The sequence below is a fragment of the Drosophila mauritiana genome, chromosome 3R, assembly GCF_004382145.1.
Source record: "Drosophila mauritiana strain mau12 chromosome 3R, ASM438214v1, whole genome shotgun sequence".
Classification (NCBI taxonomy): Eukaryota; Metazoa; Arthropoda; class Insecta; order Diptera; family Drosophilidae; genus Drosophila; species Drosophila mauritiana.
In genome coordinates this window covers 19,675,562-19,688,926 of record NC_046670.1, presented here as the reverse complement: position 1 = coordinate 19,688,926, position 13,365 = coordinate 19,675,562, and the positions used below count along the sequence as shown (strand labels likewise).

At 42.9% G+C, this 13,365-nt stretch overlaps 4 protein-coding genes across 6 annotated transcripts; 3 read left to right on the top strand and 1 right to left on the bottom strand.

Annotated features, from left to right (window-relative positions):
* Positions 1-8: 8 nt before the first annotated feature.
* Positions 9-1,491, top strand: LOC117143608 (mitogen-activated protein kinase kinase kinase 7). 2 transcript variants are annotated; one of them, XM_033308360.1, is made up of 5 exons: positions 42-153; positions 221-520; positions 815-994; positions 1,058-1,193; positions 1,255-1,491. In XM_033308360.1, exons 1-5 carry the CDS (start codon positions 103-105, stop codon positions 1,431-1,433), a joined length of 846 nt encoding a protein of 281 aa, XP_033164251.1. In that variant the 5' UTR covers positions 42-102; the 3' UTR covers positions 1,434-1,491. The 2 variants fall into 2 exon arrangements, with proteins under 2 accessions (XP_033164252.1, XP_033164251.1); XM_033308361.1 differs by lacking the exon at positions 1,058-1,193 and having other exon boundaries at positions 9-153; positions 1,255-1,372.
* Positions 1,492-1,885: 394 nt separating this feature from the next.
* LOC117143609 (transmembrane protein 47) lies at positions 1,886-7,620 on the bottom strand. 2 transcript variants are annotated; one of them, XM_033308363.1, is made up of 7 exons: positions 7,481-7,617; positions 4,634-4,920; positions 4,483-4,558; positions 4,228-4,414; positions 4,008-4,157; positions 3,888-3,950; positions 1,886-3,822 (listed from the first exon to the last, which is right to left on the bottom strand). In XM_033308363.1, the coding sequence occupies exons 3-7, from the start codon at positions 4,531-4,533 to the stop codon at positions 3,662-3,664; spliced, it is 612 nt and encodes a 203-aa protein (XP_033164254.1). In that variant the 5' UTR covers positions 4,534-4,558; positions 4,634-4,920; positions 7,481-7,617; the 3' UTR covers positions 1,886-3,661. The 2 variants fall into 2 exon arrangements, with proteins under 2 accessions (XP_033164254.1, XP_033164253.1); XM_033308362.1 differs by lacking the exon at positions 4,634-4,920 and having other exon boundaries at positions 7,085-7,620.
* A 642-nt stretch (positions 7,621-8,262) lies between these two features.
* LOC117144946 (E3 ubiquitin-protein ligase RNF220) lies at positions 8,263-9,877 on the top strand. Its single transcript, XM_033310400.1, has one exon. It carries the CDS (start codon positions 8,396-8,398, stop codon positions 9,584-9,586), a length of 1,191 nt encoding a protein of 396 aa, XP_033166291.1. The 5' UTR covers positions 8,263-8,395; the 3' UTR covers positions 9,587-9,877.
* Positions 9,878-10,044: 167 nt separating this feature from the next.
* On the top strand, positions 10,045-13,311 carry LOC117144180 (cytoplasmic aconitate hydratase). The gene is made up of 7 exons (XM_033309225.1): positions 10,045-10,144; positions 10,205-10,297; positions 10,369-10,538; positions 10,600-11,329; positions 11,391-11,491; positions 11,555-12,326; positions 12,385-13,311. The coding sequence occupies exons 1-7, from the start codon at positions 10,132-10,134 to the stop codon at positions 13,212-13,214; spliced, it is 2,709 nt and encodes a 902-aa protein (XP_033165116.1). The 5' UTR covers positions 10,045-10,131; the 3' UTR covers positions 13,215-13,311.
* Positions 13,312-13,365: the final 54 nt, after the last annotated feature.

Here is a 13,365-nt window from a genome sequence, read left to right as displayed (position 1 = left end):
GATAAGAAATCGTCATCAAACGAAAGTCGAAGATAAGCTAATGCCTAACATGCCTAACTTTTTGCGAATTAAACTTAGTGAGAATTCGCCATTTGATAAGCTATGGCCGCTACAGTAGAGGGTGTTCCCTATGAGGAGATCCAGACAAAAGAGGTGATGATTTATCCACGGCCATCTGGATGGGATGGCATTATAATTACAAAGTGCAATTGCATTGCAGCTTATAGGCACCGGATTCTATGGCAGCGTGTATAAGGCGATCTGGAGAAATCGAGAGATCGCGCTGAAGAGAATTCGCGAGGGATGTGAGGACAAAAAGATTGAAAGGGAGATCTACCAGCTGACCAAGGCCAGCCATGTCAACATTGTTCAGCTCTACGGCACATCAAGGCACGAGGGATGCGCCCTGCTGCTGATGGAGCTCGTAGACGGTGGATCTCTGTCCAGTTTTCTGCATGCGGAAAGCAAGCCAAGTTACTCGCATGCCCACGCCTTCAACTGGGCACATCAGATCGCTCAGGTATGGTATGGTGATGATGATACTAGAAGCAAAGACACTAGAACAATGCAATGCTGCCAATTGATCAAAAATAACATCAAATTTACAATGCATGAGCATACGTGTGTGCACACATACAGTTGTCGGCTGTCACTGTATGCGTAGAGCTGCAGAGCTCTCCGCTCTCTCGCTCTTGAACACAAATTCAAGAGAGCCTGGAGCTCTCTTTGCAAAAAAATCGTGTCCTGTTATTCTAGTGTCTTTGGTAGAAAGAAGCGTTTAGCTTTTGTGCCCATTAATACAACGGTTTCATAGGGCATAGCTTATCTGCATGGCATGCAGCCGAAAGCAGTCATTCATCGCGATATAAAACCACTCAATACACTGCTCTGCGAGAAGGGACTCAAGCTGAAGATCTGCGACTTTGGAACTGTTGTGGATCTATCGCAATCGATATCTTGCAATGCGGGCACCTGCAGATACAAAGCGCCAGAGGTAAGGAGTAGTTGTAGTTTGATTTCGAATCCAATCGAACAATAACCAACCGGCTTTCAAAAGGTTCTACAAGGCAACAAACCCGATGAAAAGTGCGATGTGTACAGTTGGGCAATTACCTTTTGGGAAATATTGTCGCGCAAGGAGCCATTTGAGCAATATAATACCCTTTTTGAACTGTACATGGCTATAAATGAAGGCGAGACATTATTGCTCGATATTATTATTATTATTATTATGTAATGATCTAATGATTTCAGGCGAAAGACCGGATTTAAGTTACATTATGGCTGGCTGCCCCGCGGATATAGTCGCTCTTCTGAGTGCTTGTTGGGACCCGGATATCAGCAAAAGATTTTCCATGGAACTGATTTCCCAAAGCACAGGAAGAATCCTAAGTCAGGCGGGACACATTCCAGCGCTGGATTTTTACGCATAGAACTAATTCCACCTTTTTATGTTCGCTATTAAAAACAGATATCGTTGTGAACGTTAAACACTATTTTATTTTCTTGAAAACTCTCCTGAAGTATTTACATTGTACGGGATGCTGTACGGATTATGCGGATAGGTTGGGTGGGTGGGTTAGATGCTTTTTGGGTTGTGGAGCGCCAAATATTCAATTCAAGGCTATATCCAGTGAACTGCAGAATAATTTGCGGAAGTACATAGTAGTTCGTTATTTTCGTTAGATGCGGGTATAGGTATTAGGTATTAGGTATGCATATAGGGAATTTATAAAATATGATCTAGGCATATGTTTTACAGTATATGGATCACTAGCAATACGTTTGTTACTGATAATGTTACTTAATCTGCTGATGTTTGGTTTTTCTCGTTTTTCTTCTATCGAATGTAAATTTAAAAAATTAAATTTTAAAACGCTTTTAATAAATATATTCATATGTGTTTGTATATATATTTTGCTTGCTTGTTAAAACAAAATGATCCTCGCTCATGTGTTGGTTAGTTACACAATGGAAAACTGTAACGTTTCGTAGAGTTTCGTTTTTGGAGTATAATTGTTTCGTTAGTTATAGGTTGCTTTCTTACTTATTCCGTTTGGTTTTTTTAATTGCATTAATTGTTACATACGTTAAACTTATATATATAACTATATATATATATATAAACATGCGTGTATGTAAGCATAGTTTAATTAATTCAATTGGTTTTGGTATAATTGTCGTCTTTATACTCGCTATAATTGTTTTCGTTTCGTCTTTTTTTCACCGCACGTTCCTGCCTACGATTTGTTCAATGTCTTCATATATATATGGATATATGGATGTTCAAGCATATATATTCCCTTTGTATTGTTGTAATTTAGGTCGCATTTAATTTTGGTTGCATTTGCTTCGCTTCATTTCGGCGTTGAATCAAAATCTACTCATTAAAAACGAAAACGAAGGAAACATAAAGATGTTCTGATTGCGAGATGTGATGGACGAATTCGAATGATTTGCTGATAAACTAACAAATCCAGAGATAACGTTGAATTATGAAAAAGGATGGCTTAGTTATAGTTGTTGCGATATCGCCAATACTCATACCTTATGCTGGCTTACAACTTAAACAAACTTATCGTGTATGCAAAAAATGCAAAAAAAAAAAAGAAAAATATATTTGGTCTTAAAGTGTTAACAAAAGGTGTCAAAAACGTTTTATTGCTGTCAGTTGCGTGTGATATGTTTTCGGTTGTGGTAAGAACAGAGGTGTCAATAAATTATTACAAAATAGGAGTTTACAAACGAATGATTACACTTAAAAGTCGGCTTAAACAATAACTGAACGGCTCGGGGACATTAGTACAAGTACAAGCTGAGTACTGGACTGTTTGGTAAAACTATTTTACAAAAGGTAAAAGAGCAACACATATATTCGAGTACAATTGGTGTTGTGTGCCGCACAATACACTGGGACAAACACATAATTCATAATATTCGATACAAATGTTTTGAAAGCGTAATCGGCATGAAACGTTGACAATGACGATGTGGCTGACATTGTGGCTTTATATGTCGTGGTTACATCTAGTCTCTCGATTACGTTCATATACAAATTCTAATTTGGATTCTGCTCACGATTAGGATTGAGATACATGGGGAGTACACATTGCTATGTATATGTAGCTGTGTACGAGTATGAGTACAATATTGTAAGAGGTCTAATTTCAACTGGCACCTGCTCTCAGTTTTCTACGGAAAAGCAAGCTCTAAAAGTTGCCTACAATGCTGCGGAACTCATGTGGCATGCAATTGTATATATGTAAGGGTTTTTGGTTAATGCGATTAACTTTCAGAATTCCTAGACGTACATACATGTGACTGACTGACTGACTACATGATAGATGTGGGTCGTGTGTTTGTGGCTTGTCTACGATTACCTTTCGAAACGAACGAACGCAAAATAAACTCATTGGGGAAACGTCATCTAAACAAATGCCGAGTACTATAAGATGTTGGGTGGGGTGTAAGATGGCTACGGATTTTTGGTTTGAAATGGTCATGATATACACAATCATAATTGTAACACATTCGCTTAGCTGCAAATTGCTTCTGTTCTTGAGTCTGATTTAAATCGAAATCTATGTGTCTGTGTGTGTTGTCGGTTGGTTGCTATATACTTATTCTACAGAACGACGTCAGGCAGGTCGTGCGGCCTTGCCTAGGCGCGCATTTGGTTTTCATGTACGATTTTCCTTTCCTTATAGTAGATCTCCTCCGACTCCTTGTCGCAGAGCAGCAGAACAACGGCCCCAAACAGGAAGATGGCCGCACCCCAGCCGACGCCATAGGCCCAGCCAAATTCCCAGACTCGCCGATTGGCTATAACATTAAATGGATATAAAAGTAAGTGGAAAGTTCATAATCAAGATTTCAGGCTATCATACCCATGGTTAGTTCGCCGGCAAAGCATACTGGATATACGATCAAGGCGGACAATACGGCCAGCACTGCGAAAAAGTAATATTCAACATGTGATTCTAAGATAAGTTCAGCTAGTTACTCACAGGATACAAGCATCACCAATACTGCTATACGGTAGAACTTATACTTTAGATTATGGTTCTGCGTCCGGAGGCCCAGACCTGTCAGTACTGTGGCAATGACGTCCGTTATCAGCGTGATGATGCAGAGAGCGGCTGTGGCCTTGATGTAACCTGAGGGACATTATACGAATTGTATGTTAAATTCGAGCTTAAGATTGCTGTTTCTTCATGCAATACATACCGACATCGCGGGTCCAGTAGCATCCTGGCGGATCCTGGATATTGAATGGCAGCGGCGGCACCGAATCATCCTCGATGCAGTGCACAAAGAGACCTTGCCGCCAGTCCGAGGCCATTAACCAATCTGTGGACGCCAGGGCCATAATCATGAGGGCCACCACGATGACGCCGCAGATAAATGCAATCACCTGTGAGGGCAGAGAAATCAGTCGGTGCAATCTGTTAGCGTTTCCGAAACTTTAGGCCAAATGCATACCTTCAGCGGCCTCGTGATTGTGATGGTCTCAATCGTCGTGGTCGGCGCCATTTTCTCCGCTGGTGGACGTAGAACACTGCGTGCATGATAATTGTGATTAATTGCGGGGGAAGGAGCATTTTTACCGGCTTATCAGGCCAGCCAAACTCACCTTATCGACTATGTATATGCAGGCAATGTGCTGCCCGCAGCTACTAATTGGAATGCGTTTCAATGCGTTTCTTGGTTAGTTTTGCTTAGTGGGATGTTGGAAGGGATTCTTTTCTCTTTTTTTTTTTTTTACTTTTTTGGGGCAGGCAAGTAAATGCTACGCCGGTTGGCTTTAACAATCTAATATAAATGCTTCAATTGGCGTTTTATTGCTTTTGGTTTGCGCGCTGAGGTTTATCCAATGCGTTTTCAATTTCAATTTGCTGGCGGAAGCAGCCCGTTCAACATCTGTATTGCCAAAAGGGGGGGATTTGTTTGTTAGCGGGATGGGAAATAGAGAAATTGGTAACATTCGATTAGAGCGACTGGCGCACATGGTTCGTACAACATGTTTGTTTACATCAAGGCAGTTAAGTAAGCAGCAGCAACATGCAAAAACAACTCGAGCAACAACATCGACAAAGACAATGGGCTAACTATTATGGGGTTTATTCCAATCGAACTGCATCAACGCGACAATTAAACCTACAGAAGTGCTCAAATTTCTAGGTATTTAACTACTATTATTCTATTATCATGTGTAATGAACAACAACTATTGAACTTTAGATTTAATTACACATTAATAACATTGATATGCGACAAAAATACAATCAGGATTTGTTTGAGAGTAGAATAAACATTAAGCTATACTATTTTGACCACAATTGTAGACATCAATGTAGTATGTATGCCAGGGATTAACTGACGCAATTTACAGAACAATGCGTTGCTACAGTTGAATGAGTTTGGGATTGTTTAAATTGAAATCGCTCTATTGTGCCAGACAAAAACGCGACGGAATATTTCAGTCTTCATTGGGGGACGTATTGGGGCTCAATGACAAAAGACGGAAGCTGGGGTGATGAGGTGCAGTCCCCACATAAATTATGCTGCAAGGCGGACTGCAACTAAGCCATTTTCTTTCCTCGCTACGTGAAGTAAGAAATAAAAATAAATGCTGTGATAAAAAAAAAGAAACGCGTATATGTGCGTGTGGCTAGAAGACATTTTCGACCATCAATTCTGATCGGAACATATTTGATTGGCAATTTCGTAGCAATATGATGAAATAAAATAAAAATTCCCTGACTATTATAATAATTATTATAATAATAATTAAAGCAAATACAAAGGAAATTATTATAACTACTGTAATTTGAAACATAAATTTTCGAAAAAGAAGACATAACATTGAGAAATAAATATTTCATAAAAATAATAATTATTTTTTAATTTCATAAAAAAATAATAATTTTATTAATAAATAATAAAAATAATAATTTTATTAATAAATAATAAAAATAATAATATTTCATAAAAAATAATAATACGTAGTAGAAAATAAAAATTAAAAAAATAAATAAAAATATGAAAACAGTTCGTTGCAAAAGTCATATCGTCAGGCACGAAGTGCGGACACAAGCACTCAACAATCATTGTCTTATTAATTTTTCTCACGCCGCAAGCTGAATACCCTAATGACAAGTATTCTAATATAAAGTCATTTTAAAAATTTATTTTGTGATGTACATAGATTCGTCTATTACTATTTCTAAGCTTTATTTAAATAATAATAACGTTGAGGCAATGCAAAACAAGTTTCGCATGTGCAATATAATATAGATTTAAAGTCACGAACTTCTGTGACATATTTGTCATTTAATACATAGTGTGTACATTGTTTATCTTATGTTTTTTTTCTTTTTTTTCGAACTCTATTAGACATGTTTTTATTTACATTTTTTTTGTTTGGACATGCTAATTATCCACTCGCATTCCATTGTTATACCCTAACTGTCGGTACAATAGAGTTTGTCAGACTTTTGACATATGATGTACATTTTTAAAAAAACAGATCAGCATCTTGAACAATATATTTACATATATAAAATATCTTATATCGGTCTTGCATACTAGTTGTCTACAAAGAGGAAGTGTATCAAAACTTGGTTAAAACAGCATATTATGCCTAATTCGCACGATTCCCTGCCAATTTTAATATTTTCAAGATACAGATACGCAAACAAAGATGCATATGTTTGTGTAAGTAGATGTTTCGTCTAACGAATCTCGACGGGCCAGACGGAGATAAATATAGTTTTACATATAGCGGCTAGAAATGTGGAATAAAAACAAAAACAGATTTCGCAGATGAACGAGTACCGACTTTGTGTGTGTGTGTGTGTGTGCGGGTGAGTGGCATGGCAACAGGATCATAACGGTTAATTGCTATATAGAACGTAACGGTAACGGCAGGCAAAATTGGGGCAAACGGCCAAATGCAAAACAACAACAATGGCAAGGGCGAGGGAATTTCTATACACGTATGTTTCTATGTGTGTGTGTGTTGTGTGCTATGCGAAAGAACGGAAGCAAAACAAAATGCGATCTGTTTGAGTTCAGGAATATACCTTTCCTTGTAATAGTCCAGGGTTACCGATTCGGAATCAAATTCTGAATAATCTGGCAGCGATTCGGCATCAAAGGAGCTCATTCCGCTGAGCGTGTAATTGGGCAAGACGTTCATTTTGTTGTTGTAGCCAACAAGGTTACCCTGCTGTTGTTGTTGCTGCTGCTGCTGCTGTTGGTACTGCTGATGCATTGTTGTTGCTGTTCTTTCTACGTTTGTTTTACTATATTTGCCTTATTTAACAATATGGCACACGCACACACACTCACGCCCACGAGAAACTGGCTGCTATATTTTTTCTCTATTCTCTTTTCGCTGCCTTTTCACACTCTCGCCGTCTGCTTTGCACTTTCGCAAAAATATGCGTCGCTTTTGGGTTCAACCTGTGTGCACTTACACTCTGCTTGAAAAGCTCTGTCGCTTTTCCACTTTCACATGTTCCTCGACCACTGACTTTTCTATATAATCAAAAAATAAAAACGACGAAAATAATAATGTTTTGCTTCCCTCATAGAGCTGGAACTTAAATCGATGTTGTCTCGATACTATCGTTTTGACTAAGCATTTCTCGATAGCGATAAGTGCCATGCAACTATCAGTTAACTTACATTTGCCGACAAATTATTTAATTCAACGAAGTAAGTAAATTAAAAAAAAACTTACATTTCCGACGTTTATACTTTTATCAAAGCGGGGACTGTGACTTATAAAAATTTCCTAACAGCGAGAGCTACACTATCTGTCAAATGTTTTATTGGGCATGTAAACAACGCTATCTGATAATATTTATATCTTGATGTTTTAAGAAAGACCAATCAGAGTAAAGTAAATATTAGGAAATCAGTACGTTTTTATTATAATTATTTTATTGTAAAAAATGTTATTTTATTAAGGTCAAAAGAGTCGTTGAAATGTCAAATGCAAACCCCGAAGTTTTCCTACTGTTAAACTTGATCAACACGGAATTCAAACAAATAATAATCAATTATTATAAAGATCTTTTTAAGTGAAAAAATTTTATTTATTTAAATAAACATCGCATGTGGGACATTATTATTTTACTATTTTTATTTATTACATTTAATAATCACTGTAGTTGGCGCTTTTGTAACCATTTTACGATGTATATCGCAATGACCACTTGCACCGACACGAAAAAATGCCGAAATCAGTGTGACCGTTTTCCACCGTACGAGAACGCAAGAAATCGGCGTCGCGTGGCTTGGACAGATTATCGAACAAAACAAAATCCGACTATAGAATCTTTTAACTTCGTTTACCCTTAAGAGTCCGCGGTGGACCCGACAAATCGATGGCCACGGACACGGTGTCCAACGGCGAGAACTTCGCTCAGCACTTGAGCAGCAACAGCGACGACGACGTGATCTGTCCCACATGCGACGTGAAGATCAAGCGCAGTCAGGTGGCCGATCACTGCCAAGTGGAGATGGAGCGATTGCACAATCCTGTTAGCGCTGTCACTCCAACGAACCCAGCTAGCGGAGCAACCGCGTCCGAGGAATCCGGTTCGGGATCGGGGGGCAGACAACCGTGGAGCGTGTTCCAGCGGGTGCAGCGCAATCGGCAGGCCCGTCAGCGCCAACGCACCAGGAAGCGTCCGGCTTCTCCTGCCCCACCAGCAACTGCAAATCCTACGACAGCAGCTGCTCCGCCTCCAGCGGCAACTCCGTCTGTAGCTGCTGCCGAATCGAGCCAACCCACCTGTCCCGTGTGCAACCACAACTTTCCGCAGTCCAACATCCAAGAGCATGTAAATCAGTGCCTGCGCCAGAGCCGCCGCAATGGTCAGGCCAATGGGGAGCGGCATTCAAGTGAGGACTCGGAGGACAGCGAGGAGTACGAAGAGTACGAGTGGGCGGGACAAAAGCGCATTCGCGTGTCCACTCTTGTGCAGGGAGGCTATTCCGCCCTGGGCCTAGGCCAGACGATCAAGTACAACGGCAGTCAGCAGGCGCAGGACGACGAGGACGAGGATCTCAACGTGGACGAGGATGACACTCACATCTATGGTCCTACGCAGTATGGCGAGGGCGATGTGATCCCACTGGTCAACGAGGACACAGGAAATGTTTCCGAGGCTGATGTTACCAGCTACGTGCGCCGACTTATCTCCTCCAGCGATGGGCCCAAGCCCAACCATTCCAGCGAAGCCACCGAGCAAGAGACTGCCAGCACCAGTAACGTGGAGGCTCCACCAGCCAGCGAGGAGCCATCCACGTCGCGGTCCACGCGATCCACCTCCCAAAACCAGCAGCAGATCATCGAATCGCTGAAGGCCAAGCTGCGGCTCTACGAGAAGCAGGCGCAGGGCAAGTACAAGTGCCTGATCTGCATCGACGACTACAAGAATCCCGCCATCTCCGTGTCCTGCTGGCACGTCCACTGCGAGCAGTGCTGGCTGCAGACGCTCGGCGCGCGAAAGCTGTGCCCGCAGTGCAATTCGATCACCACGCCGAAGGACCTGCGACGAATCTACCTGTAGACGTCCATCACAGACTTGTTATCCCCGCTGCCAAATTGCTTGCGCCATAAAACAGGCTTTGCATACAAACGCAGCTGTAGATGATAATCCCCTATACATATTATTTATATAGATTACAAGTACCGAATATAATACGTGACATTACAATAAGCCTACCATGTAACTATTGCAATAAACCGCAGAAAACATAATTAATATTTAAGGATATTTAATGAAATTAGCATGTAGGAAAGGAAAAGCGTTTAAAGACATGCAAACGAGTTATTTTACATTCCTTATTTTGAACTAAAATAAAAAAGCAATTCATCCAATATTTCAAATTTTATTTTTCGGATTATCAAAAAATGATTAATCGCTATAATTTATAAGTATATTTTATATGAAGTAATTCAAAAATATTTGTTACTGTGTACCGGTTTGTTTTGATGTTTAGTTATCGATAATATAATGTTTGCGTTAGTGATGAGCACCTTTTCCCTCGTAGCAGTTCCTCACGCGCCCATCTCTATATCACATTGCTTGGTCTTCTGTTCAATTTTTCCACAATGTCCGGCTCCGGTGGGATTTAATTGCGAAAAGGAGTATTTGATTTGTAAGCTAATCCTGTCTTCCTTGCAGGCGCCAATCCCTTTGTCCAGTTCCAGGAGTCATTCACCCAGGACGGCAACGTCTACAAGTATTTTGATCTGCCCTCCATCGACAGCAAATATGGTAAGTAGTCGTTATTGTTGTTCGTTATCATTATTGTTGTTATCTTTATGAATATTATTAACCCCCCACAGATTCACTGCCTTTTTCCATTCGCGTTCTGCTGGAATCAGCGGTGCGCAACTGCGACAACTTCCATGTGCTGGAGAAGGATGTGCAGAGCATCCTGGGATGGACTCCATCGCTGAAGCAGGGAACCAGCGATGTGGAGGTCTCCTTCAAGCCAGCTCGTGTTATATTGCAGGTGAGGATCCACTCGTAGATGATGTTTCTATGTAATTTCTTAAGATATTCCCTGCTTTCAGGACTTCACTGGTGTTCCCGCCGTCGTGGATTTCGCTGCCATGCGGGATGCTGTTCGCGAGCTGGGCGGCAATCCTGAGAAAATCAATCCCATCTGTCCCGCCGACCTGGTCATCGACCATTCCGTCCAGGTGGATTTCGTTCGCTCCTCGGACGCATTGACCAAGAACGAATCACTGGAGTTCCAGCGCAACAAGGAGCGATTCACCTTCCTCAAATGGGGAGCCCGCGCTTTTGACAATATGCTAATTGTGCCACCCGGCTCTGGCATTGTGCACCAGGTTAACCTGGAGTACCTGGCCCGAGTCGTTTTCGAAAGCGACAGTTCAGCGGACGGATCTAAGATCCTTTATCCGGATAGCGTTGTGGGCACTGACTCCCACACCACAATGATCAATGGATTGGGTGTACTCGGCTGGGGTGTCGGCGGCATCGAGGCGGAGGCCGTGATGTTGGGCCAGTCCATTTCCATGCTGCTGCCAGAGGTGATTGGCTATAGGCTGGAGGGCAAACTGGGCCCGCTGGCCACATCCACCGATCTGGTGCTGACCATTACCAAGCATTTGCGTCAGCTAGGTGTCGTCGGCAAGTTCGTGGAGTTCTACGGCCCAGGAGTGGCAGAGCTTAGCATTGCGGATCGCGCCACAATCAGCAACATGTGCCCGGAATACGGAGCCACTGTGGGTTACTTCCCAATCGATGAAAACACCCTGAGCTACATGCGCCAAACCAGTGAGTCAATCCTAAACATTATCTAAATTTATTACGTGATATCCATGGATTTATATGTTAGATCGTTCCGAGAAGAAAATCGATATTATCCGGAAGTATTTGAAGGCCACTCGACAACTTCGTGACTATTCTCTTGAGGATCAGGATCCCCAATACACGGAGGTGAGTGGGATTCTGTTTTTCCAATGCAAAGACATACTAACGAATCATTTTTTTGCCTTGCAGTCTGTAACTCTGGACTTATCCACCGTGGTGACCTCGGTTTCGGGGCCCAAGCGACCGCACGATCGCGTTTCAGTTTCCAGCATGTGCGAAGACTTCAAGTCGTGCCTCATAAGTCCTGTTGGTTTCAAGGGATTCGCAATACCTCCGAGTGCCCTGGCTGCCAGCGGTGAATTCCAATGGGACGATGGAAAGAGCTATAAGATAGGTCACGGATCTGTTGTGATCGCCGCCATCACCTCGTGCACGAACACTTCGAATCCCTCGGTGATGTTGGGCGCAGGTCTGCTGGCCAAGAATGCCGTGCAGAAGGGCTTGAGTATTCTGCCGTATATCAAGACCTCATTGTCACCGGGATCTGGCGTGGTTACCTACTATTTAAGGGAATCCGGTGTGATTCCCTATCTGGAGCAGCTGGGCTTCGACATTGTTGGCTATGGCTGCATGACCTGCATTGGCAACTCGGGCCCGCTCGATGAGAACGTGGTGAACACCATCGAGAAGAACGGACTGGTTTGCTGTGGCGTCCTGTCGGGCAACCGCAACTTCGAGGGTCGCATCCATCCCAATACTAGGGCCAATTATCTGGCCAGTCCGCTGCTGGTGATCGCCTACGCGATTGCCGGCCGTGTGGATATTGATTTCGAGACCGAACCGCTGGGCGTGGATGCCAACGGCAAGGAGGTGTTCCTGCGCGATATCTGGCCAACGCGCAGTGAGATTCAGGAGGTAGAGCATAAGCACGTCATTCCCGCCATGTTCCAGGAGGTGTACAGTGAGTATAGCTGGTCATTAACTTTCCGGAGCTCTATGCTAACTGTCCGCTATCACAGGCAAAATTCAACTGGGATCCAGGGACTGGCAAACGTTGGAGGTGTCTGATAGCAAGTTGTATCCATGGAGTGGAATATCAACATACATCAAACTGCCACCATTCTTCGAGGGCATGACTCGTGCGCTGCCCAAACTCAAAGGTATCGAGAAGGCTCGCTGTCTGCTGCTTCTCGGTGATTCAGTGACCACCGATCACATCTCGCCAGCCGGCTCCATTGCACGAAAGTCACCGGCAGCGCGCTATTTGTCGGAAAGGGGTCTAACGCCGCGCGACTTCAATTCGTATGGATCTAGACGTGGCAATGATGCGGTGATGGCACGCGGAACCTTTGCCAACATCCGTCTGGTCAACAAACTGGCGACCAAGACGGGACCCAGCACCCTGCACGTGCCCAGTGGCGAGGAGATGGACATCTTCGATGCGGCGGAACGGTATGCGAGCGAAGGAACACCTTTGGTTCTGGTCGTGGGCAAGGACTACGGCAGTGGCAGCTCACGTGATTGGGCCGCCAAGGGGCCATTCCTGCTGGGCATCAAGGCGGTGATTGCTGAATCGTACGAGCGCATTCACCGCTCCAATCTGGTGGGCATGGGCATCATTCCGCTGCAGTTCCTGCCTGGCCAGAGCGCCGAGACCCTGAAATTGAGTGGCAGGGAGGTGTACAACATTGTCCTGCCCGAGGGCGAACTTAAGCCCGGCCAGAGGATTCAGGTCGATGCCGATGGCAATGTCTTTGAGACCACGTTGCGTTTCGACACCGAGGTGGACATAACGTACTACAAGAACGGCGGCATTTTGAACTATATGATACGCAAAATGCTGGATTAGTTAGTGCGTTCGTTGACTTTTATATTCCATATGCATTTCTAGGCGACTTTTTATTGTTATTATGTGATGGGAAATAAAATTTGACATTCATCTGCGAGATGATCATTATTACAAAAAATAAATATTTTAAATAATTTATATTTTAAATTTC

Excerpts from the sequence above, each read along its gene's own strand:
- LOC117143608 (XM_033308360.1), top strand. The coding sequence starts at position 103 with ATGGCCGCTACAGTAGAGGGTGTTCCCTATGAGGAGATCCAGACAAAA. Across the intron at positions 154-220 it reads AGGAGATCCAGACAAAAGAG|CTTATAGGCACCGGATTCTA; the intron begins GTGATGATTTAT and ends ATTGCATTGCAG. Across the intron at positions 521-814 it reads GGGCACATCAGATCGCTCAG|GGCATAGCTTATCTGCATGG; the intron begins GTATGGTATGGT and ends ACGGTTTCATAG.
- LOC117143609 (XM_033308362.1), bottom strand. The coding sequence starts at position 7,275 with ATGCATCAGCAGTACCAACAGCAGCAGCAGCAGCAACAACAACAGCAG. Across the intron at positions 4,559-7,084 it reads CTGGACTATTACAAGGAAAG|TGTTCTACGTCCACCAGCGG; the intron begins GTATATTCCTGA and ends TCATGCACGCAG. Across the intron at positions 3,823-3,887 it reads TGCCGGCGAACTAACCATGG|CCAATCGGCGAGTCTGGGAA; the intron begins GTATGATAGCCT and ends TTAATGTTATAG.
- LOC117144946 (XM_033310400.1), top strand. The coding sequence starts at position 8,396 with ATGGCCACGGACACGGTGTCCAACGGCGAGAACTTCGCTCAGCACTTG.
- LOC117144180 (XM_033309225.1), top strand. Across the intron at positions 10,298-10,368 it reads CTCCATCGACAGCAAATATG|ATTCACTGCCTTTTTCCATT; the intron begins GTAAGTAGTCGT and ends AACCCCCCACAG. Across the intron at positions 12,327-12,384 it reads CATGTTCCAGGAGGTGTACA|GCAAAATTCAACTGGGATCC; the intron begins GTGAGTATAGCT and ends CCGCTATCACAG.